The sequence below is a fragment of the Dinoponera quadriceps genome, unplaced genomic scaffold, assembly GCF_001313825.1.
Source record: "Dinoponera quadriceps isolate SergipeBrazil2010 unplaced genomic scaffold, ASM131382v1 scaffold192, whole genome shotgun sequence".
NCBI classification, from domain to species: Eukaryota; Metazoa; Arthropoda; class Insecta; order Hymenoptera; family Formicidae; genus Dinoponera; species Dinoponera quadriceps.
Genome location: NW_014554324.1, coordinates 404,051 through 428,292, shown reverse-complemented (window position 1 = coordinate 428,292; position 24,242 = coordinate 404,051). Strand labels below are relative to the sequence as shown.

The following is a 24,242-nucleotide window of genomic DNA, read 5'->3' as shown; positions in this document are numbered from 1 at the left end:
TGTGCCGTCGCTTCCCGAATAAGGACTCATTCATCCGCTCGGACGAGCTCTGAAAGCGCGTGCGAGGATTAACTTGAAATCAGCGCCGCGGCGTGTACTGATTACGAACAATCGTAATTAAATTCTTTCCACGCTAATGACTGCCGGCACTTGAGCTCCGTGCAAATGATATTTAAATTAGCACGCGTCCCGTATACTAATCGGGCCCGAACCTTCTCGCCGCGGACGTGCTCTCTTTCCACCGAATTATTAATTAATATCGCGTTACGATCGCATCAACCTCGCGTGATTCGCCCGGCAAAAATACGGGGAGGGAGGGGATCGGCTGAATAATAATCATTCCGATCATCTCGTTATTTTCTTGCGCCGTTTATACGTCGCACGTACCCGACGGGGATTCGCATCGCCCCGACAGATTTCGGCGCGTATTTAGATAAAGATGTATCTTTATCTTCTCTCTCGACATCTCATTAAGGCGTCCCGAGTCGAAATTTTGATCCTATATTAAACCTTTAATTCCACAACATGGTAAGAGCGAAGATAGCAAAATAGGTTTCAATTGTAATGATATAATAAATCCCTACTTTTTGATCTTGATGATGTCTTAAATTTCCATTTTCGCTGTTATAGCGTCAAAATAAATTGTTGAAGGTAGCAAGAAAATGCAATCTGTAGAATTGAAGGTTCAAGAGAGAAATTAAAAAGTGTCAGTATCGTCAAGGCAGATTTTTATTAGCCTATAGGCCGTCTAAACAGGCACAAACTAACAATCCTTGAGATCATCAAAATAGCATCAAAATTTCGACTCAGGATCGATGAATATTATGAAACATATTTCGACAAATCGATTTACAAAATCGGTCGTCGATAAACCGATATAAGAGTTCGATGCTGAAAAGTTTTAGAAAATTATTGCGAAAATGTATTCATCAAATATCCAAGTGTGGAAGTAATCAAATATGCGAAATACGCGAATATTCGAATACCGGACCCTCGAATGTTCAATATCCGATTGATAAAATATTTAAACGTCCGAATTCCTAATTAAATATGCAAATATCTCTCCCAAATGTATATTACTAGCGTATTTAAATATTTAAAAAAATGCTAAAAACTAAATATCCTCATTTGCGGATATCTAAAAATATTATACGCGATTAATGATAAAGTTTTTCGTTCACTCGTTCGCTCTTAATGAATTATCAGGTTCTCCTTCATCGTATTTCGAAATAGCATAAAATTTGGCCTATTAACGCAAAATTCATATCGCAATGCATCGCACTGATATGTTAATAGCAATTTTCTCTATCATTGTAAGAATCCTCTCTCGTTCTCTTTTTAATCTCTTTTTAGCGGCAGTATCTTAATTTTAATAGGAAAACTTTTCAACTTTATATGCAATAATACGATAAAAAAGAAAAAAATTAATGCTCAAGGACGCGAATTCTTTTTACTCTGAAAATACCGCGTTATTACGAGCGAACGACCAGATATTATGCAGTTAACTTGCGGGGAGAGGAAAATTCGGGTACTTAGGAAAATGATAGCACAAGAGCCGAATTATCATCGCCGCACTTTCTCTTCCGGCGCGCGCTATTCTATTGAAAACGCAAATACAATTAAAGATTCAGTCAGTGCTCACCGAAATCGCTGGAGCAGAGAGGACGATTCTGTCAGATATCAAAATAGATCCATCTACTCTTCTCTCCGAAAAAGAGGGAGAGAGAGAGAGAGAGAGAAAGCGAAAGAGAGGCAGAGATAGGGGAGCAGCGTCTGGATTCAATTCGCCGATTCTTCAAAACTATCGGCCCGCAGATCGATCAACTTCAAGGTCTTATTGCTTCCTGATAATTCCACTCCTATGCCGTCCTTATTGTACTCGGGACTATTCAGACGGCGCTCGTCGGTGCGGTTGGCAGCGCAGGAGAGCGGGATAACCAGAAGCCCCTTTTAAATGTCACGCCTCTTCATCTTAAAGGTCCCGGAGCGAAGGTTGCTCCCTACTTCGACGGGGGATCCGAACGGGATTCTAAGGGAGCACTCGTCGAGAGGATCGGGAGGATCCAACGAAGCGAGGACTCCGCGGAGAGAGAGTTCTGCACGACAAATCGACGAGGATTCGCGCGAAACACCAATTCGGTCCGTCACTCTTCATCAACCTCACACTGCAACTCGGACGGTCTTCTTCCGAACTCTACGGGTACAGCGCGGGACGAAGCTGGGATGGTTACCCTTTTAGAAGCCATAAACTCACGACGGCACGCGGAAATTCGGAGAAAGTCCGGAAACTCCACCGCCACGTGGCGAAAAATCCGCGCGACGTGGAGCGGCTGCGACGGTCCCTTCCGTTCGACAGGACCTCGCGAGTTCTGTTTACAAATCGCACCGGAGATCGCACTTCCGATCTGCTTCTCCGCGCGCGCGTGAGTTGAAGATACGAAGGACGAAGGGTCTTTCAAACTCCCCGAGGAAATGTTCAGTGATCCTGCGTGGAAGAAAAAACGTCGCTCCTCGAGCGTGTTCCCCGGTTGACTCGTCGGCGAGTCCGAGGTCTAAGGTCAGCGGGATTTACCGGAGCTGCCTCATGCTTTTCGTGCGTGCACCAGCTCGCCGTCTCTCGCTCTTTCTCGCGAGTTTCTTTCCCCGCGACTTCGTCCCGCGAATTCTCCGAGATCCCGGAGGGGAAGAGCGAGAGAGTCCCGGCCGAATCAAATCTACCTCGAGACCACCTGGGTCACGAGAACGTCCCGGCGGATCTATAGATCTCGACGCGAGCGACTCGGGACACCGACGGTGACGTTGCTCGTCGTCCTGATGGTTCGATCGCGCGATCCCGGCACTGCGGACGAAGCTGGGACGAGGACGCAGCGACAGCAGACGGACGCGAACTGACAGTACGCGGCGGCGCTTGGTACTCGCGCGTCGCGACGTCGCGCGTCGCGAGTTCGTCCGCCCGCCCGCCCGCCCGCGGCGACCTCTCTAAGCGGCGAGCTCGCCGCGCATATTCCAGAACGCGGAACGGAACGGAACGCGGAACCGGTCGGCGCGACGCGTGCTGCGCGGGCAGTCGAGTGTAAGGAGAGACGACGTGGAAGAAGCTGCGAAGGATGCACGCAACAGTTGTTCGAGCATCCTTAAATTCGAGGGTGCTCCTGTCCGCGTGCACGCTCAGACGCGGAGGTGCTCAAATCTCCGATAAACTCTCACCCCCTCTCGGAAGAAAGATTACACGTGTACGATTACTGTCTTCATCTTCGCTTCGCTTTCTTCTCTTTTCTTGTTTTTTTTTTTAGAGAGACGCGCTGCGTGGAAGAGAAGGGCTATCGCAGCCCCCGATTTACATTCTGTGTGCAGTAACTTGGTTGATAATCAATTTTGAAAATTGAAAACTTAACAATCGTATTCGTCAAACTGTCGTTCGATCGATTCTAGACTCAATGTTATGAAATATTCATGAGGACGTTGTTTAGAAATAGTGTGGCGACATAACGGGTCGAAGAGAAGCAGAGGTGGCTCCCCGCTGAAATAGATAAAAAAATCGGTTCTGCTTAAAAGAAAGAAACATAGTTTCGTTACGAATTTATGTATTTATTCAAAATAAACCCTCTCTTACGAAGACAATGAAACAACAATGAGTATAACCGTGAATTTTTAATGTAAATGTTGACTTGTAGAAAGTAAATATAAACTGTCAGAAGGACAGTTTCTACAAAACAAACTTGTCAACTAAACTTGAATTATTGGCTTATCGAATAACTACTTTGATATAAAAATCTCGAAAAAGAGGCCATACGAAATATATTTCAGTAGAGAGCCACATTAGCAAAATGCTGTGCTATTGTTTAACTTGGCATAATGAAATCGTATACAGCAAAATGTGTACATTACATTACAATGATTGTCATATTAATGAACTTCATTTTGTTTTACCAGTATTTACCAGTACAACAATATTTAATATATAATGAAATAAATATTTTTTATTAGATATACCAAATATTATCTTCTCCAAATAATATTGTTTTTTTTTTCTAACAAACAACATGGTTTACTCTAGTGAAACAATATTTTCATTCGAGCAAAACGATATTTGACATTAAATTATATTATTTATATCAAACAAACGCAAGTCACACAAACACGTATACTAAATCCAAAGAATCCTTTCCCTCTGTGTAGCTTTTCATGAACGCAAATGTCTCTTATTTAAATTCTCTATTAAAGAAAAGAATTATGTATGGTAAATTATATATATATATATATTTTTTTTTTACGCTTTTTTTCTCTCAGTGTCTGTAACGGGGGATTTTTGCGTTGCGCTTGTGAATGGCTTGTCAATTTTGAAATTTATCAGGGCGCGCGAGGGTGGCGTCCTTCTCTCCATTTCTCTTTCTCTCTCTTTCTCTCGAGAACTCAGATTTCGCCGGAGAAGCTCGCTCGAACGTGGTAGAGCCACGGTAACGATTATTTACCGAAAAATGAGTCACACTACGAGGGTTCTTTCAAGTGCGATATGTATCACGGGTGTGTACACGTTGCCGCCGCGCGGGCCGCAAGCAACGGCGCGCATTCAGCACACGTGTACTTACCCACGATCGAAGCTATCATTCGTCAATCTGAGATCTGAGGCAAAAGAACAAGTTGATTCATGGACCGGCGTTTCGCCGAATCGAAGATTAATCATGGACTATAAATCCTCGCGGGGGGCTTAAATGCGGGTCAACGAATATTCTCCGAGATTCGCCGCGGAGTTCCATGCTTATTCATCGAATAACGATCGGCCATCGGTGAGAGATCCCGGAAACATCCTTCCACGCACATTGTGCGCATCGGCCGGGCGGAGAGAAAGAGAAAGAGAGAGAGAGTGCGGAGTTAAATTACATCTTGACCACTGCAGCTCGGTGAGAGGACTCGCACGGACCGGCCAATTCGACCGCCGATCGAAACCGCCCCGCGAATATTACGCTCTCAAATTAAGTCGCCACGAATTTGAATATTGTTAACATTCAATTTCGAGGCGATTCGCTAAACGCGCGCCCCGTGGCCGCGGCGCTAATTACATAACGCTAAATCGCAACAACAATCTGCTAATTCATCTGCGCACGCGATCACCTCGCGATCCTGACACGCGTATCGCGTATCACGTGACTCGCATGGATCACGCCAAACGATCCGGCAAAGTTTCGTGTCCAGCCTGACAGCGCTCAGGCTTTGAAGGTGCGGGCACATGTGTGTCTGTGTGTGAGTGTGTTTATGTGTCCATGAAAACACACATGCACGCGCGCGCGTTGGGCGGTTGGGCGGGTAGTTTCACGTACTAGAGCGCGGCGACGTCGACGTGAAACGAAACGCTGTGAGACATGAGAACGGAATTCCCAACGGGAACATAAAGCCGCGGACGCCCCTTTTCCGGCGGCGTCTCGACGCCTCCGACGCTCGCGTATACGTGCCACGTCACGCGGACGACGCGCGAGATCCGGCTGACAACGCGACGCAACGCGACGCGTTGCGACGCGCAGCGCGTGAGGGGTCTCAGAAAATAGCGAAACGCCACCGGCCGGACCGCGTCCGGCCGCTTCCCCAATAAGGTTCGAGAGAAGCTTTTTCAAAGGACTTGAAACCGTTTTAAAACCGACTGCCCGTGGACAGGAGCTACGATACTCGCGATGTGTGTGGGTGTGTGTGTGCACGGAGGTGCGAGAAATTTATAGATTCGGGGATAATTGTAAAAGCGACGTGAGAAAGTTAGTTCCATGAATGATTTATCATTTTCCGTCGTCCAGCAACCTCGTTAGTAAGTGCGTTTACCGAGTGGAATATTTTTCAAGATAATTCGAGAACTCTTTCTTGCTTAGAAAAGATATATCGAGCCCAACAATGGCCGGTTTAGTAGGTAGTGCTGGCAGAGAGAGGAGAGAGGGAGAAAGCATCCTCTCTCTATGCAAGATAAGGCGCATAAAACGCGGCAGATAAATGTTTCCAGAAATAATGACGACGGGAAAGAATTTCATCAGGCCAAGTCAAACTGTTTTAAGCAGAAAGCCTCTGATAAAAGAAAGGCACCAACAGGGTCATGTGAATCATGCACTCTGTCATGCCAGCCAATCACACAGCAGCTACTGCTTCTCCAACTCTCACCGCTTTCTAACACAAACGCTTTCGAACACAAACACACCATTGTATCCGTACAAGCAGGAACAGAAGCAGAATTGTGTTAGCCAATCATAGAATAGCTGATCACGTGACCCTGTTAGCACTTCTCTCGTAGAGGCTCTTTAGTTTTAATCCTTTGACTGCGACGCGCTAAATAAAAAAGTGCTCGCGGTCGATTCGCCAAGCCAAGATTTCACCGTGTGATACTAAGATAATTCATCTTGAGCATGACGGAGTATTACGTGCATAAGTTTTAATAAGACAAGTGGGGTAAATAATACTTAATATTTATGGTGAGTTTTTGTAGCCACCGCGTCGCAGCGGCGCGCCGTATATAGTCGAACACAAATAAAGAACGACAGAAATATATGGCGCACGCAACAGAGAAGTACTTTTCTACGACGTCATATGCAGTCAAAGGGTTAAAGGAGCTTTTGGATATAGTCCTTTCGTCTATATAAATGCATTAACCTTGAGTAACACTCGCTATCTTGACACTGAAATAACGTTATAGGTCTCACAGGACGATAAAATGATAAAATCGTGGATTTTTGCAATTTCATAAATTATTTACATCTATTAGGTTTATTACTAATTTTTATTTATCGTCTCTGTAGACTGGATGCCACCAGAAAACCAGCTATCTTATTGGATCAAACTAATGATAGTAATATATATATATATAGATATATCAAATTAAACTATATGTTATTGAATATACACAATAATTATCAAGTATATACTGAGACGAATCCAATTTTCTTGATGCATTCATATAGAAAGAAATAGACATATCGAAAAAGAGAAACCCTCAAAATAATTAAACTTTGCCCGATAAAATTTCGTTCCGTCGTCGGAGTCTATTTTCGGAGACATTCACCTGTCGCGCTTTACACACCTCATCCTGTAAATACATTGTGATGGATCGTGAGCAATAAGAAGGATACGAGTAAATCTCCTACGATATTAAATCACACAGCCACGACCGATAAATAAACTTGGAAGAATTCCGGTAATCTGGGAAACAGCATATAAACATTTATATACGACTTCAACTCTTGGCCTCTCGGCCAAGTTCTTGGAATGTCCATCTGACACAACTGTGTTTAATTAAGGGGTTCGAACGTAAAATCAGGTAACTGACATTTGCATAAATGTCAGTTGCTAGAGTTTACCGGGTTTTACCTCCGAAACCCTCAATTAGTTACTTGCTAATGGTTCCCGTCATCTTCGGAGTAGTTTCCCCCATGTAGCAATACACTTAATGAGTTCCTGTTCCCCGCCGTCGGTTTAACAAGTTCAACAGTAATGCCTTTTTCAACGTTTGTTTGTCCCCCGCCGAATTCGACGCGCATCCGGAATTCCCTCTAATAATCTGATCTCCCGACATTTCGGAATTTCCACGGAGAATTCGCGCGTCACGTAATTCTCCACCACGCTTTCTCTCTCTCTCTCTCTCTCTTTTTCTCTTGGACGCGAATTCCAAATCTATATTTGAATTCCCCTCGGATTCGGCCGTAAGTATACCGTATCGATTTTATGATCGCGACATTCGGCAACGGAACAAAACAAAGAAAATGACGGAGGTGACTCAGAGGAGGAGGTGGAGGAGAACGGCGGAGACGGTGCAGGGGTGGCGGAGGGGGGAACGGAGGGGAGAAAGAAATTGGTGTACAAGGGAACGGCCGTCGAAGTAAGGTGCTCCGCAAGCGTAGCCCGTAACTTTGGCCTATCAGGAACATCTGCGAGGAAACTGCGCGAGGAACGAGCCGAAGTTACCTGCAATTGACAAATTTCCGATGGCTACTTCGTGGCTGTCGCCTTCGCAGCAATTAGTCGCGATGGACTTTGGAAACACTCGGCGCATGACGTCGATCATGACTAATTGCCAGGAACAAGGCGAGATGCGCTTGATAAGTCCCTTCCGCCTCTTCGCCTTTTGTCCCTTTGTCCCACCTTTCTCACCTTCGCTAATCGCACTCGCAAAGAATCGGATGAAAACCGCGCGAATCAAATATTTCTTACTTCACGAAGGAATGAAGGAAACCTACTTCTGAAACCCTCTTAAAATTTCCTTCCGCTCGGAACGGTTCGTTTAAGCTTGAAACGCCTGATTTAATTATCCGCAGGAACGCGTGTAAAAGCGCGTCAGCCAAAAGGATATGCAGGATGAGGAGATGATTATTATCAACTCGAATATTTCCTTGAAATACCCTTGAACAACTTTGAAACGAGGGAAGGAGAAAAAAGTATCCGACAGAAATTGCGTCTGTACCAATGGTTATCGCTTGGAACGCCTNAACGAAATAAAAAAAAAAAAAAAAATATATATATATATATATATATATATATATATCATATATATCAAGTAAATATTATTTTTTTCAAGTATTTCATAAGATTTATACATCCGCAAGTTACATTGATCAACGAACAGGACGATATTGAAGAGCATGTTTTAATCGGAAAACCGGCGACGTCATTTCTTCGTTAATCCCGAAAGGTGTGTCGCATTAATATCGATCAGCTTTCTCGAAAGGGACTACGTCACATCAATATCAATTAACGCGGTAAGTAATAGAAGATCGCGTGCTGCGCCGGTCATTTGCTCATCCTGCCGATACCCTTGCCCGAGTTAGCCTCCTGGCGCGATCATCAAGTCCTATTGCTCGTAAAACGAATGATCGATAACGCCCGTGCCGTGCAAAATAGGCGTATTATTATGAATCGATAGCCAATAAAAAGACTATATATCTGAAACATAGTGCTCTTAATCAAGCGACAAAATCGCAATCGTGTCTATGCCTCAAGAATGTGCACTCTTCACAAAAATCTATCTTCTTTTCCGCGCATAAAAGTAGGGAAAAGTTGACGAATAATTTCATCACGGAATATTATTATTAAATATATTATTATTAAAAATTAAGACACAATGCCGTTAGCGAGTGACGAGATTCGATTCCCCGCTTAATTCCAAACGCATCCTGCTTTATTATAAATTTCATCTCTTGAGCTTCCGCATAGTTTACAGCGTAAAATCAGAATGGCAAGCTAACAATGTACTTTGCCAGGTGAAGCGATGGAAAAAGGATCCCGTAATCAAACGAAATTAAGAAGGAACGTTAAAACGACGTATATATCGTATAAAAAATTTCTGTTAAATTTAACACATTTCACATATTCCAAACGGTTTACTCAAATTTTTCGTGTTGATTCAACACAAGATGAACGTGTTGAAAAGTAACACGAGTATTATGCCCAAAATTAACACGAAATTAATACATCGATGGACATTGAAGTATAAAATGTGTTAACATTTATACATGTTGAATATCGACACAATAAAATGTTGCGATAACATAAACATGTTAAATTAACACAATGTTAAAAATTTAACACAAACATTTTAACAAGGACCGATTTTAACACAAATACAAAATATTTTCACTACGCGGTTTCGAAATGCAATTGCGGAAGTTAATGCGTTACAATGACGTCAATGAGGGGCGGGAAAGAGGGAAAGAAGGGGAGTGAGAGAGAGAGAGAGAGAGAGAGAGGGAAAGAGAATATGAGAGAAAGAGAGAGAGAGAGAGGGATCGCGCGGGTAGCCATTTATCAAAAACACGTAACACCTATGCAAGAAAAATCGACGATGTTTTAGTCGGCGTGCTTATGACGCGGGAGATGGATGTACGAACCGAAACCTTGTACATTCTAAGGGGCGGCAAGAACATTATGTATTATACGCTCCTACGCCGCACTCCCTCCCCCTTCCCCTACCCTCCGACCTTCGTCCCTCTCTTCTCGCTCCCTGGCGAAGTCCTCCGTGAGGGAAGGGCGGCGGCGCGCACCACCGACCGCCGGCGCTTCTTTCGTTCGAATTCTCGAGAAAAAAATACGTAACTTTCGTATGTGCAAGCGACAAAAAGGGATGTAATGTCGGGCAAGCGGCTAGAAACGAGTTTACGTTTGCCGATGGATAGACAGAGGAGGGACGGGGAATTTATTCCAAATGGAAAATCTTAATCTTCGGTGCGCATGCATGAAATCCGCGGTTATCCCGACATAGACAGGTGTACGTAAATTTAGTAGCAACTTCGCTAGTCGATTTGTCAAGATCGCGTTCCTTATGAGGATACGAGATAAGTTCATACGGCACTCGTATTCATCGTGTAAAATGATAAAGGAGAAGTAAAAAGAAAAATTATGAAAATTTATTCGAAACAATATGTCATGTAAAATGCGATATGAAAATCTGAGAGTGACTTCTAGTCAATTTTTTGCTATATCAATGAAACGAGAAATTTGCATTATGTATACAATATTTATTATATACATTATGTATACACAATATATATTACTGTATGACAAATTTGATGATTAATTAGATATAGTATATCTGCTTCATAATTGTAATAAAAAAAAAAAGTATATCCGAAATGTTCTTTGTGTCTCGCGTCGTGACAGCCATGAAAGTTCTATCTTGGTAATTTTTCGTATCCACAGAAATAAAATGAATATCAATTTAAGACTCACATTCTCATATATAAATAAAAATGTGTAATCTTGCATGAAGATAGAGTTTGCTCTTTCATGAAGAAATTCTATATATTTTCACGGGAAATATATTCTTGTTATTCAAGAATAATGTTCATGAATTGGAAGAAAAATTATTAGATACAAAGAATAATATCTTCAAATTGATGCAATTCTTAGTTCGAGGATATCGTCCTTCCCCACCGATATTTTTCCTCTCGATTCGCAAACATTATTCTTGAATAACAAGCATACGATATTTCTAACGGAATTATATAGAATTTCTTCATGTGAAAGTAAGTTTTATCTTCGTACAAGATTGCGTGTGTCTTGCTTATGTACACGAGAATACGAGTCTTGAATATGAATGTTTTTCTGCGGAAAGGTCACATTCATCGGATTCGGAGAACGTAATACACACGCGCACAGTGACACCGTACAGTGATGCACGGTGCAATAATGAACGTCGGATCGGAAAATCCGAGGGAAGGAGTCAATGCCGCGGACACGCAATACGGTTTGATACGGCGACCGGATCGGATACGGCGCGGATGCTGCATAATAAAATGCAGCTACGTACTGATGGATCGCAATAGCGGCGCATTAGTGGCCGGCAGTAAAGCTTAATGTTGATTGCACGGAGTTTCGGGTTGGCCCGTAAAAAATTCTGATTAACCCCGGCAGGACGCGCGATGGCGTGCACCTCTTCGTAAGTGCCCCGGTGCGATATAAAAAGGGGGGAAAAAAAAAGAGCGAAGGAGGGATAACAGGGGAGGGTGGAAAAACGCAGCGAGATATAAAGGGCCGAAGATGCGCGCGCGATCGCCGAAAAAAGGGACGTGCGAGTTACTTTGTATGCCGGGGCCGGCGGATTCGCGCGCGATAAAACAATCCGCGGCGAGGAGCCCGCGCCGATGTTCGATTCGAACGGGGGAATGCATTCGGAAACGCTCCTTCAATCACCGCCGAACACTCGACGGTTCCCTGTTCCGCGACGCAAATATGCTCGGACAACAAAGCGCAACTCGGCGAGCTGTAACGGCGAAAGAGAAGCGCGAATGGATACACAGGGAGTCCGAAAAATCGCGTCCAAAAATGTCGTGTGATGAAAAATTCCGCGGAGAGGCGTAAATAATAAAAAGAACCGCGTGATCTTATCTCGAACGGTGACAAATTCCGGGTTTGCGCGAGTCATCTCGTGACAACGAAATACAAAGAAGAAGAATAACCGCATTCCGAAATTCACGGACGGATAAATTTAACATATAGACTGCCACGTGTTTCGTCAATCTAATACGTTAAACACCGACGCGTGATCCTTTGTGCTGTTGTAAAACGATTCACGTATTAATCGGGGCATCGGTGATTAGGACGAGCGAATCCGTCCGAACCCGCGAAGATTGGCTCGGAAAATCACGGCGAGCCGAAGCGCCCGGGACCGTCGTGGTCGGCCGAGGACGAGATCGAGTGTGGTACGTAAAATTCGATAAGGAAGAGAAAAAAGGGAGTGCGGGAGAAAAGGAAAAGGACGCTCCTAGACGGAGCCCGGCATCCTACCTGCCGGACCGCCATCCAGCATCCCGACATCTCGTGAGATCAGAACTTAAGGCAATTGCGTCTCGGCGCACTGATACAACAAAGGGCATCATCTAACGCGGTTATACCTCGTAAGCGAAACTCTATTGCTATATCCCATCCTATATTGGCCGTCTCAGAGAACCCACCTTCATCTATCCTCCCTGCTTCCCTCGTTCCTCTTCCGTCTCCTCCGCCGCCCGCCCCCTCGTCGTCCAAGCTCCTTCAACCCTTATCGGTCTATTACTTCCTCTCTCTTTCCGCCGTTCCGTCTCTATCAATACCGACCTAATCTACTTTGCCGGCAAATAGTGTTCGCCTTCCTCAGACAATGTAACCCCTTAGAAACCACCCCCCGCGCTGTCCCCCCTCCGTTCTCCCCCTGCCTGCGCTTATATCTGTTCGAAACAAACCCGCGTTTTGAGCCCCGCCGCCACCTACTCATCCCCCCTCGCGATTCGCCCGCGAGCGGAAAGTGCGATCATCGCGCGTCCGCTCGAATTAATTCGGGGGCGCGAGTAATTTTCTCGTTTCGCCGTATAGAGCGGAGAACCGGCTGAGAATAATTGGCCGATGATCTGATTAGTATGGTGGTTCCTACGGCGAACTACGGTGTGTGGGAGAATTAAGAGGAAGAGGATTAATTACTATTTGCCGGGTCTGAGACTGAAAGAATGACCGTGGCTCGGGGGTGGGCGCGGGAATTCGAAGAAACACGCGGAAGGACTGCCGACGAACCTGATATTTCAGGCAGTTTCAGGCCCGGGGGAAACGAACTGAAACGCGTCGGCGAATCCCCGATGGACGCTAACTCGGAGGCCGATTTGAGCACTCCTCCATCCCCGCGGAAGAGCCTAAAATAAATCCGATTCGCAAGATTTTCGTCGGTTCTGACAGCGCGAGTGGCGATGTTCGTAATCGAATGCATATCATCGGTCGGATTCGCGATGTCGGCGAGAACACCGCCGGCGCGATTTCGGCGCGGCTGAAAATACGCGGCGGCTGTAACAACGTTTCCCCGATTGAGAGGTTTTCCTCGACACGTGTGTACCCATCCGTGCGCCCACGCGTGCTCGCGTGATTTAGAAGCGGGAAGCGCTTCGATCGCCGAACGATACGTTGCATCTCATCCACGCGAGCCCCACATCGCGGCCGCCGCGCCCGCCCCGAGCTTCATCACTTATTCATTGCTACGTTAATTCGTCTAATGGAAACGTTAAGAGGAGCGCGCGCGGGAGCGATCTTACATAATGCGGCCGTCGGTTTACATAATGTCGCAGGCCGCTGCGTGCGTGCGTGAGCAAACAGCTCGGCCGTTGCATCGCGTTGTTTTACGTGCCATCGGCGATTCGCGGCTGAAACGCGCGCGCCCATCTCTGTTCCGCACAGCGACGCGTCGCGTCGCGTCGCCGCGGATGGACGCTCGGCTCTCTCTCCTCCTCTCTGTCTCTCTCGCGCGCATTGCTTGTAATTTAGTAATGAATACGTACGTACCGCGCGTACGTGAAGTGGTGGCGGGCCGCTGATATGTAGGCGCGTAACATCTGGCGGCCTATGAAATGCAGGCACGGCCGAACGAACGGCCTGCAGCTGAACGTTACGACCGACGAGAGTTATGAGCCCCGACTCAATCTCCGGCCCACCCCGATATAATTGCGATACTAAAGCTCCCCCCCCCCTTCCTCTAGCGCGGACCGAACTTTGGGAACACGTAAGAGCGCACTTTCGAGTAGCGCGCGTCATCGGGACGATCTCGGGACGTCTTAGTGTTACCTGGGATACGCGGAGGGAAGTCGTCTCGAACGATGACGATTCGATTGTATCGGACGAAATGAGATACACGCAGGGAGATTTGGGTAGAGCTCTCAGTAGGGGATCATTGTGAGGACGAGACGGCGAAAATCGGGAAGGGAGCTTTTTCCGAGATTTTTTCGAAGAAACCGATCCTGATTGCGCAGGATTCACATTCCGTTTGATGCGAACGCAGCGCGAAATGATGCGAACAATCTCTCGTTTATACGGTCGCAAAATCGTCGAGAGATTATCTCGTGTCGCGCAACTATTTTTATAAATACCAAACTGCGCGACCGCACAGAACACGACAACTATTTTATCACCGGGTGTTCATTGTGGCGTTAAATTAAAAAAAAAATATTCTCTCCCGCAGACCGTGATATGCGACACTTGAACAGTTTTATATAACGCGGTACGTATATGCTTTTTTTTTCTTCTCTCTATCGTGTACAAGGAAGACGACGCGTGTAAAAGATCGATTGATGCGCCGCACCTCTGTGCGACGCCAGCCTGCCGTGAGAATCGAGCGTGTCGCACGAGCGAACGTGCGACTTAACATAATAAAATTCGAGCCGTACCACAATATCGCCATTGTGTGTCACGAAATATCGGCGCAAAATGGACCTATCGTGTCGGGCACAACGATCGAGCCGACAATTATCTTTTACCCGATTCTGTCCTTCACTCCGAACGCGATTGAAAAAAAAAAACGACGTCACTAATCACACGACGCTCTGTTCGTTCAACGCTCCCCCCTCTCTCTCTCTCTCTCTTTCTCTCTCTCTCTCTCTCGATGTGTGTTGATCACACGGAAAAATGCCGCGACACGACAGCGCAAACGTTGTACAACTATGCATTTCCACGTGACGCGTAAAGCCAAACATCGTAAGCAAACACACAAGCATATCGCGACCATTACGTACCTTAATTGAGGTACCGCGTAAATGATCGTTCGGTACTCCATTCCGCGCTCTCGATGCGTGACTACCGCGCGTTACACCGTCCGTTAATAATGTAAATAACGTGAAATATGGGAAAACCGTTTCGCCGAATATACCGGAATCGACGTGCACGCACGTCGCTGGCGCGGTTGGATTTTAAATAAAATGTCCTCCGCTTCTCTTTGTTCCGCTTTTCTCCCCCGTTTCCCTTCCGAATTGCTCCGCTTCTTTTCTGCGACGCCTCCCTCCCCTCCTCTCCCCCTGATAAAAGCGAGAATCAAATTTGCGGTCCCGCGGATTCGTTCAATTAAAATGGATTGAGAAATGTCACAGGTCGGACGACAGCGCGTTTCGCGAAACCTCGCGCCATCTCTCGAATAATGCCGATCCGACTCGGTGAGGGACGAAGATAGTCTCATTTCTGACCGAGAGACTTTATTTTAAGTAATTTCACCGACCGACTAAAGAGATATCTTCACGCAGCTTCACGAGAGGTCCAGAAATAATCGCGATATCGCCAGCGATTCGAGCGTTTGAATACGAATATTCGGGACGTCTTAGATTATTTGAATTTCGTATGATCCTTCAGCCAATAAACTGACGGTAGGACATTATCAATATTATCATCTGAATTCATTGCACCGTAATGATGCTGGAACACAGCTTTGCCGCTCAAAAAGCGAGAGAAGATAATAAATGTTCGCAAACGAACGCGTCGTTTATGCAGTAACGCGTTAAACTATGCAGGAGTTGTACTACATAACGGAAAATCTTGTGTTGGGAACGAAATTTCAGTGCGAAATTTCGTATTATTTTGACACGGGGAATGTGTTGAAAAATACACAAATATAATGTTCACATTCGCCTTGTGTAACATATGTTGATAATGAGAATATGTTTGTTGTAATTTTGTGTACCTCTTAATATGTATTTGTGTATTTTTTAAAACATTCCTCATGTTAAAATAACGCAAAATTGCTCACTGCGTATGGATAAAAAGATATTTAAATAATATAAAAATTCTTCTAATGAGTAATTAAGTAATAAAAAAAAATATTTAAAAAAATGAAAATATGTGAAGAAGAACGCGAGTATCGCGGTTCGATATCCGTATCGCGTGGCGCCATCTATCGTACGTTGACCGAATTTATTAACTAACCTAATGCCGTTGGAATACCGACGATTCGAAATAACTGCAGAGTGCCGTCTGCCGACTTTTCCGACCATCCCACGCAAATAACTGGATGGTCAGCTTATGATAAGGCATATTAATTCTGTTATTTATCATCTCATATTACTCTAGACGTTCGCATCTCATCTCAATTTACGCAAAAGTCGCGTAGAAGGAGAGGAAGAAGGAGAGAAAAAGAGAGAGGAGGAAAGAAAGACGCGTGAAAGATGTTGTAGTTTTTGGCTTTTAGGTGCTCACCGATATTTCCTTCTGACTAACAGCACGAGTAACAGCTTCAGATTGTTCCCTTCCCCGCAGAAGCGAAGTCGAGTGCCCACGAAACAACAAACAAATCCACGAAGGACGCGGCGCCAAGCCGGAATCCAGACTCCGCCGGATTCCAAAGCGTTTCTCCGCGTCGCGTAAGCCTGAAATATCAAACATGTATATGTAATCTCCGATGATTCCCTGTTTTCATATCGCAAACATAAATAGACACGAGTAGGGAACTTACATGATTGAAATGGAAAATCGTGGGCCGAAGTGGGAAGGCTTGGAAAGGGTTTCGCGTCGCGCAGATTCTAACGATACACTGCCTTGCGCAGTGAACCAGTGTTGCCAACGCGAAACTTTAAAATCAGCTGTATGCCCGTGTAAATAAGCCAGAATATAAGCTAAAAGTAGAAAGTGTGTGTACGCCCTGGTGCAGGCATGCGCGCGAGCCAAGAAAACAAATTTTTAGAATTCCTCAGTAGGCGATATTTTAGATTCGTTAAAAAATCGTTAAACAAGCTACCTAGCTATTCGTCGATTTTCTAAAAATATCCAAATAAATGGTTAAGTAGCTAAAGTACATTTTTGGTAGCTGGATAAAAAATAATTAATAAATCAGATCTTGCTCAGATTTGAAAATGGCTGATCTGGCAATATTGATGATAGAGTAAATATTTCATCGAGCATGCGTACACCGACCCAACAACTATTCCAGAACATTTCTGTTCTTTCTTTTACCCCCTCCATTACCTAATCCAACCTAACTTGTTATTGACGTGAGACACGTGTGACCGCGGTCTATCTCACTCCTGTTCGTCGTAGATCCTAGGACGGACCACGTTGTCGAGTTCGTTACCGAATTTATATAAAATATCTGCTTATAATCAGGGAAAGTGTTTCCTAACTACATATGGTGCAAGCCTAGATCATCCGTGTAAGTTTCGACACACAAATGAATCGAATCCGCTTAACCTTTATAACCTTGTCCTGTAACGTCGCTTCTTTCACAGGTTTGCACTGTCCTGTAAATATTGACGAAGAGGGGAATTATCGAGTCGCAATTGTGCGTGGTCATCGATCACACCTTCTAGAACGATGGATTCGAAAGTGTGCAAGAAGGATCCCCTGCAAGCTGTCGTTCTCACAGACGACTTCACGACGAGCATGACTCCTTTGCAAAAATTGTACCCGAGTATCTTGATGCCTGTGATAAGCAGACCGCTCCTTGATTACATGATGGAGACCCTGGAAAGGTCGAAGGTCGAAGAGATATTTCTCTATTGCAGCAGTCACGTGGACTCGCTGAAGGAATATGTGGAACATGCGAAGAAGAAGTTCCACCGTATCGCAATCTCTCTGATTGTCTCGGATGACTGCAGATGTCTCGGAGATGCTCTGAGAGATATCTATGGGAAAGGCTGCCTCAGAGGAAACTTCATATTGCTTCGCGGGAACGCATTCACGAATACAAATCTTCGAAATTTATTCGACTTGCATCGTTCTAAAACTGAGAAGGACAAAGGGGCGGTTATGACTATGGTACTGCGTAACGTTGGCCCCACCAAGAACACCCTCCTCGATGAGGAGACAACATTGGTTGTTTCCAACAAGACCGACGATAGGATTCTGCATTATGAGAAACTGAAGAACCATGAGAAGAAGGTGAAGATGAAGATTAGCTGGTTCCTAAATCACGACGAGGTACAAGTCAGTACGTCTTTCCTGGACACGCACGTATACATGTGCTCGCCGTCTGTCCTGTCACTCTTCGCTGACAATTTTGACTTTCAGGTATGACGGCCAATTTGCTTGCGAAACATCGAGTTTCAAGCAATTATCTTTCTCACGCGTCAATGTCGTGCATGTGTAATTGAAGAACGTCGAATTTATGTTATTCTCATATTTTTAGACTATGGATGATTTCATCCGAGGAGTGGTGAGTGACGATGTTTTGGACTCGAGTATCTATTACGAAGAATTAAACCCGGAAGACTACGCTTTAGCGATACCCTCGTGGAAGATTTATCATTTGCTAACTAAGAACGTCATGGGCAGGTACAGTTACCCTCTCACACCGGACTGTCTTCTCTCCGCAACGGACATTGTATACAGCCCGCTGAATAGCTCGTACAAACACAAAAGCGCCATTCTTTCTAAAGGCTGTCTTCTGGAGCAGAAATGCTTCATAGGACAGAATAGTACGTTGGGAGACCACACCACGGTTAATACGTCTGTAATCATGAATAATTGCGTTATAGGCAGTAACGTTCTTTTATGTGACAGTTACGTCTTCCCGAATGTCAAGATCGAAGACAACTGTACCGTCACGAACAGTATTCTGTTTCCGAATTGCGTGGTCAGAAATGACAGTAAGATAGACGAATGTATACTGTGCCCCGAGATTGAGGTCGAGGCTAACAGCAAGTACGCCGATGCCTTTGTCGAATCTCCCGGTGAATTAAGCACCACGCTGTCGGGGCTGAATGGCAAAGAGGGCTTTTACTATTTCAAGAGCAACGTAGGGGTCGAGAGTGACGACAGTTCGACCGAGTCGTCGAGCACCGAGTGTTGCAACCCGGTGGACGACACGAATATGTTTCTGTCCGAGGTGATTGACAGTTTGTTACGCGGCTATCAGGACAAGTTGAAATGCGAACACTTGATCCTCGAGATCAATTCGTCGCGATACGCTTACAACGTCTCTGTCCGTGAGGTGACGTACAACGTCGTCAAAGGGATCCTGCTTCTGCCGTTGCATTATCTCGCCGAGATCAATGAACCGGTCAGCAATAAGAGCTACCAGAAGCACTTGAAAGCTGTTATATCTTACTTCAAGCCGATCATTCGGAATTACGTTAAGAACACGGACGCACAGGATGACTGCCTGCACGCGATAGAGGACGTTGCAAGCACGACCGACGAAACGCTGCCGTGTACGTTGTTCCTTTTGCACGACTTCTACGATTGTGACATATTGTCGGAGGAAAAGATCTTGGAATGGTACGAGTCCGAGGTCGAGGACCTGGACGTGCGCCGAAAGAAAGTTAGGGACGCCGTTAAGTCTTTCGCAATATGGCTGCGAGAGGCGGAGGAGGATTCCTCCGATAATGGCGATTCCTAATCGCTCTCTCTCTCTCTCTCTCTCTCTCTTTACTATGTGTGTAACAATATGTCAGGAAACATTTTGTAATTCTCTTCGGAAAGTTCCAGCATTTTTACGAAACCGTCGAGAACCGATAAATCTATCGACACGCGATGTTCGAAATAATATCGCGCGCATCTCTCGGCCGGGACGGTATTAGAATCGGATGGGAAAATTTTACATACACGTATATCACGCTTAGCGAGCGTGTCGATATATTTATCAGTGATACATTTAATCCGTGTGAAATAGACTGACATATTTGGTTAATATGTAACGTGCGTCATTTGGATTCGTAGTTCATCGGCGGATGAAATCTTATATGGATCAGGCGAGTTTCATTTCTGAATTCTTAAAATATGAGTATCGTAACACGTTGATTGTCGAGCGATAATATTCTAATAGGGGAGACCGGCAGCTGAATTCCTGGCATTACACACTCGGCATTGTTAGGGCATATCGAGCTCGTTGTCATTCGATTAAAGGGCCATCGTATAATTCTCGTATAATAATCGCTAGACGAAAACTGGCCCGTGTCCCATACACGCTATTCTATGCCGACAACCATAGACTCGGTATGGGTCGCGGCTATTTTTTATTAGTTACTTATCAGTTACAGTTCTGCGGAATAACATCTCCGAAGATGGCGATGAATTTGTATTCGGAAATAAAACAATCTAAATGAGAGCAAACTATTGTATCGAAGTTTTTGATACCACGATTTGAGATGAATCAATTGTGCCGAATAAAGGAGAAAAGATCGGGAACTAAAAATTGAAATCAATGTCCATTAATTCCACGTGCAATCAGAATATCTATCCAATAACTAAATAATCTGACCGTGTTCTCGTTAGGAATATTTTCTGTGTAAAAAGGAATCGATATCTTTATCAGAAATTTCATAAGTTTGAGTAATTTTTCATCCAAAGAATTCTATCGAATTCGCCTCTGTGTATATTTTTTCTTATATTTAATAGAGAATTGTATTTTGAGTTTTGAAAATAATCGACAAAAATAGGGAAACTACAGGATTCTCCTGTGGTAGGGCATCCTGTATGAAAACTTGATCGTTTATAAAATGTTAATGGTTTGCATAAAATATAAACTGTTTCATCAGTGATATTTTGGTAACGAAAGCTGTGATTTTCTTGTATGTTTATAATGTAGATTATTAGTCAATTTTATACAATAGTTTCTCTGAATATATATTCAATAAGTAACGTATGAATAAATGATGTGTGAAAAGTTTTTATAGGTGATATACTAAACAATTAATAACAACTTTAATCACTTTTAATTAATTAAAAAAGGGATATAATCGCGTTCTAATCTTCCTCGTTAACTATTCGTTCATATAAACTGTCTTGCTCCGCATGCGAAGCTGTAGATTTCAATTTATCGAAATTCGCTTCGAATTTCTCACTCAGAAGTCCATTTTCATCGGCATATTCCAATATATCACAGATCAATGGTGATTCAACTCCTAGAACGTATTCACAAGTTTTTGGTTCCAACAAAAATAATGATACACTAGATGGGCTCGCCGTGTGGTTCTCCACGCATTTCAGTTTTACCTAAAATATACGGGAACAGAGATGATTCGGGAAATATATAAAAATATGTTTTCTTCTTGTGACACTTCGTATGAGCCAACCAAAGTGTATCAAAGTTGGAAATAAAAATCAAGTTATCTGCTTTCAAATCAATGGTATCTTTGCGACTCAAAACGACTACGCTTACTTCAGTTTGCCTGGGAGTTCCAGTCTTATCACAGTTACTGCCATCGCTGTAAAAGTGTGAGAGATGTTTCCTTAACTCTAGCGACTTGGGTTTTTTGTGCGGATGCGTAGCTATCCACTCCAAATGTTTCTCTTTGTCGAATCTACCAAGATTAATAATCGTCTTTGTACCGTCCTTTTCTATGTGATACTGGGCGACGGAACGTCCGTAGCAGAACTCATACTTCCACCAACTGTTGCCCTAATAACGCATCGAAACCGTTAGTGCTACGATGCAGTCACTGATCGAAATAAAACAAACTATAACCACGAAGTACTTGCCCCGTGCAGGCAGTTTTTCCCACTGAGGAAATTCTGTATGGGGCTAACTTCGGCAGGACTGATACTCTGATCAGTCAACGCGTTGATAGATTCATCAATATTGCCGTGCTTGTCTGTAACATCCAACGGATGTATCTCAACTCTTACCCTCGGCTCACCATCCTGTAACCAATTACAATAGATCCAATAAAGAAAGTCACACAAGCGTATAATTTATAATTTACAAAGAAAGATTCTGATTCCGTATCTTCAAATCTGAGACTCTAGTGACTTCTAGCTGTTACCCAAACTGAAGATGTCAAAGAGTACGAGGTGAAGACACGGAGAAAATCAAAACCAACGCGATGAAACACTAATTAGCGATCACGAAAAGTGATTGTGATAAATGCTTTCGGCGGTAGAAGGATCAATATTTCGGCGGAACAAATATGTCGAGTCGGAAGGAACCTACTATGAAAGGAATCAGGTTTTCAACTTAAAAAATGAGTTAGTCTTTTTTTCAGCTACAGATCGAGTATTTTTTAAATTGAAGCCAACGTAAGCCTCGCACAGGAACCTTTGCTAGTCCTTACAAAGTCTCTACTTGTAATGCATAATAGACTCGTTAATTCAATTTTGTATTAACAATATTAACATCGATAAAACAGTAATGGGTGAAGCGTTCAAATATGTAGATAAAGAAGGGACAGAATGGAAAGATAATTGTACAAGCAATGATACTTGATAATGATCGCCACAAGCGTTAATTTTGTTTCCTATATATGCAAAATATTCTAACCTGGCCCTCCTTATCTACATGGATAATTGCATACACTTTCTGCTGCTTCTCATCCTGTGTGAAAAATAATTAAGGCAGTAAATAAATAGTAAACAAACTGGAATGAGAAAAAGAAATTATACATTCGTCGGTGCCTAAAAAGAAAAGTTCTAAGGAATGCACCAAAGAATAATTCCAAATAATAAATATACCAGTGATAGAAGCAGGTTTCTATTACTTTATGAGATTTCCAAAAGACACAATCATGTTGTCATGTTTAATTGTGCAACATAACATGCGCTACTAATACATTAGAACAGAATACATTAGAATAGAATGCTTTAAAACGATAAAAATTTTGAAAATAATTACACTAAATGAACAAATCTAAATGAACAATATACAGGGTGTTAAACAAGCAAAAAAATTTTAACATCGATTCATAAAAGTAAAAGCTTAAACAAGATAGATTAAAAATTAAATATTAAATATAAATATTAAATACAAGGATAAATTAAGAAGAGACTTGAAGATAAGTAGCTTCTATAAGTTTACCCTCGTTTGTTGATGTCGCATTTTTAGACTTTCTAATTCCATTGACATAAGTGATTTTGGCTTCTTAGGTGCATTGCCAACAGGTAAACACGTGATTTCATTTTCTCCCGTGTCTTGAGGTTTGTAATCTGGATGAGTACATAGTACCGGTGAAAGTATTATCGCTTCGTACTCGCAAGACACAGTTTCCTTGAGTGAATACACATCATGCTTTCCATGTTTATAACAGATATATAACACTTTGATACTTCTTGGTTTATTATTCAAATCGCAAATTGTCCCATCGGTCATTTCAACTTCAACGTACGGCATATTAATTCCATCAATTTTCTTAATTGGTATATTTAATTTCCTATTAGGATTCTTCGCCTGTTCGTCATAAGCTGCAGAAAGCTTCATCTTTTGTGCTTTATCCAGGGTACCAAGATAATACTCTTGCATTTTGAGTTTCTTTCCTTCTCTGTCTTCGTGGTATTGCCGAACATATCGACCGTGGCATAATTCATAGGTCCAATATGACTCCAGCTGTCACACAATGATAAATTTGAAGAGGAAAATTACACAGTAAATGATAATATATTTATCAATAAAAATGTCTATTGTAATGAAGACGAAGTCAAAAAGTTATAGTAAACTAAAAGTATATACCCTGTAAGAGCAACTGTTTTGGGCAAATATCGGTTGCAAAAGTTGTATTGGATTTGGCCCGATGTACGACTCACTGTAATCATTTTCTTGTTCTATTGTATCGGGAATTATGCACTTATATCGTTCATTATTCGCTGTAGTTATGAAATATGGCTCTACGTTTGAGTGAGATTCCTACGAAAGAAGAAATATGTATCTTCGTAGACAGTATCTCAGTAGACAGCTGTTATACAATGCTGTCAATTGCAAAAGCAGCTGTCCGATTAAACAATACAAAATAATTCGTCGCCACACTTACTAACAACTCTGTGTTGCTCTTTCCGGGCCAATTGATTTTAAATATAACTGTATCATCGAAATTCCGAAAATCGTGTGCATATGTAATAGATATCAAGATGCAAATTATGCTGTAAATAACACAAGTTCCCCGCATCTCGACTATTTTATCATGTTATGTTTTCCGCATATAGATCTATCTTAGTTTTACGTAAATGATACTTTTCTTTTCGTATAATTGCTTTCGGCTACTTACGATAGCCGACACAGCAACAATAACGATTTTGGCATACCACTTGCCGCAATTGTAAACGTAAGCATAAACTCATCGGTATGCGAGAGTGAGAGAGACGAGCAAATC

The 24,242-nt window shown here is 43.3% G+C and overlaps 3 protein-coding genes across 7 annotated transcripts in view; 1 reads left to right on the top strand and 2 right to left on the bottom strand.

Annotated features, from left to right (window-relative positions):
* LOC106746598 overlaps positions 1 to 16,775 on the bottom strand; it is a 230,760-nt gene extending 213,985 nt beyond the window's left edge. For 2 of the 3 annotated variants that reach the window (XM_014623356.1, XM_014623373.1), the window contains exon 1: positions 1,643 to 2,905. The gene's annotated coding sequence lies outside the window, so the exon portion shown is untranslated. Of the gene's footprint in view, positions 1 to 1,642; positions 2,906 to 16,428; positions 16,599 to 16,684 lie in introns of those variants that run through there. The other variant, XM_014623364.1, reaches the window with a different exon arrangement.
* A 233-nt stretch (positions 16,776 to 17,008) lies between these two features.
* LOC106746943 (translation initiation factor eIF-2B subunit epsilon) lies at positions 17,009 to 20,277 on the top strand. 2 transcript variants are annotated; one of them, XM_014624126.1, is made up of 4 exons: positions 17,009 to 17,377; positions 17,454 to 18,234; positions 18,353 to 18,498; positions 18,727 to 20,277. In XM_014624126.1, the coding sequence occupies exons 2-4, from the start codon at positions 17,539 to 17,541 to the stop codon at positions 19,562 to 19,564; spliced, it is 1,680 nt and encodes a 559-aa protein (XP_014479612.1). In that variant the 5' UTR covers positions 17,009 to 17,377; positions 17,454 to 17,538; the 3' UTR covers positions 19,565 to 20,277. The 2 variants fall into 2 exon arrangements, with proteins under 2 accessions (XP_014479612.1, XP_014479601.1); XM_014624115.1 differs by having other exon boundaries at positions 17,012 to 17,377; positions 18,353 to 20,277.
* A 572-nt stretch (positions 20,278 to 20,849) lies between these two features.
* On the bottom strand, positions 20,850 to 24,236 carry LOC106746950 (endoplasmic reticulum lectin 1). Of its 2 annotated transcripts, XM_014624138.1 has the most exons (7): positions 23,904 to 24,235; positions 23,606 to 23,779; positions 22,958 to 23,482; positions 22,424 to 22,477; positions 21,646 to 21,807; positions 21,326 to 21,565; positions 20,850 to 21,159 (listed from the first exon to the last, which is right to left on the bottom strand). In XM_014624138.1, exons 1-7 carry the CDS (start codon positions 24,036 to 24,038, stop codon positions 20,911 to 20,913), a joined length of 1,539 nt encoding a protein of 512 aa, XP_014479624.1. In that variant the 5' UTR covers positions 24,039 to 24,235; the 3' UTR covers positions 20,850 to 20,910. The 2 variants fall into 2 exon arrangements, with proteins under 2 accessions (XP_014479624.1, XP_014479634.1); XM_014624148.1 differs by lacking the exon at positions 22,424 to 22,477 and having other exon boundaries at positions 23,904 to 24,236.
* Between the last annotated feature and the right edge of the window lie 6 nt (positions 24,237 to 24,242).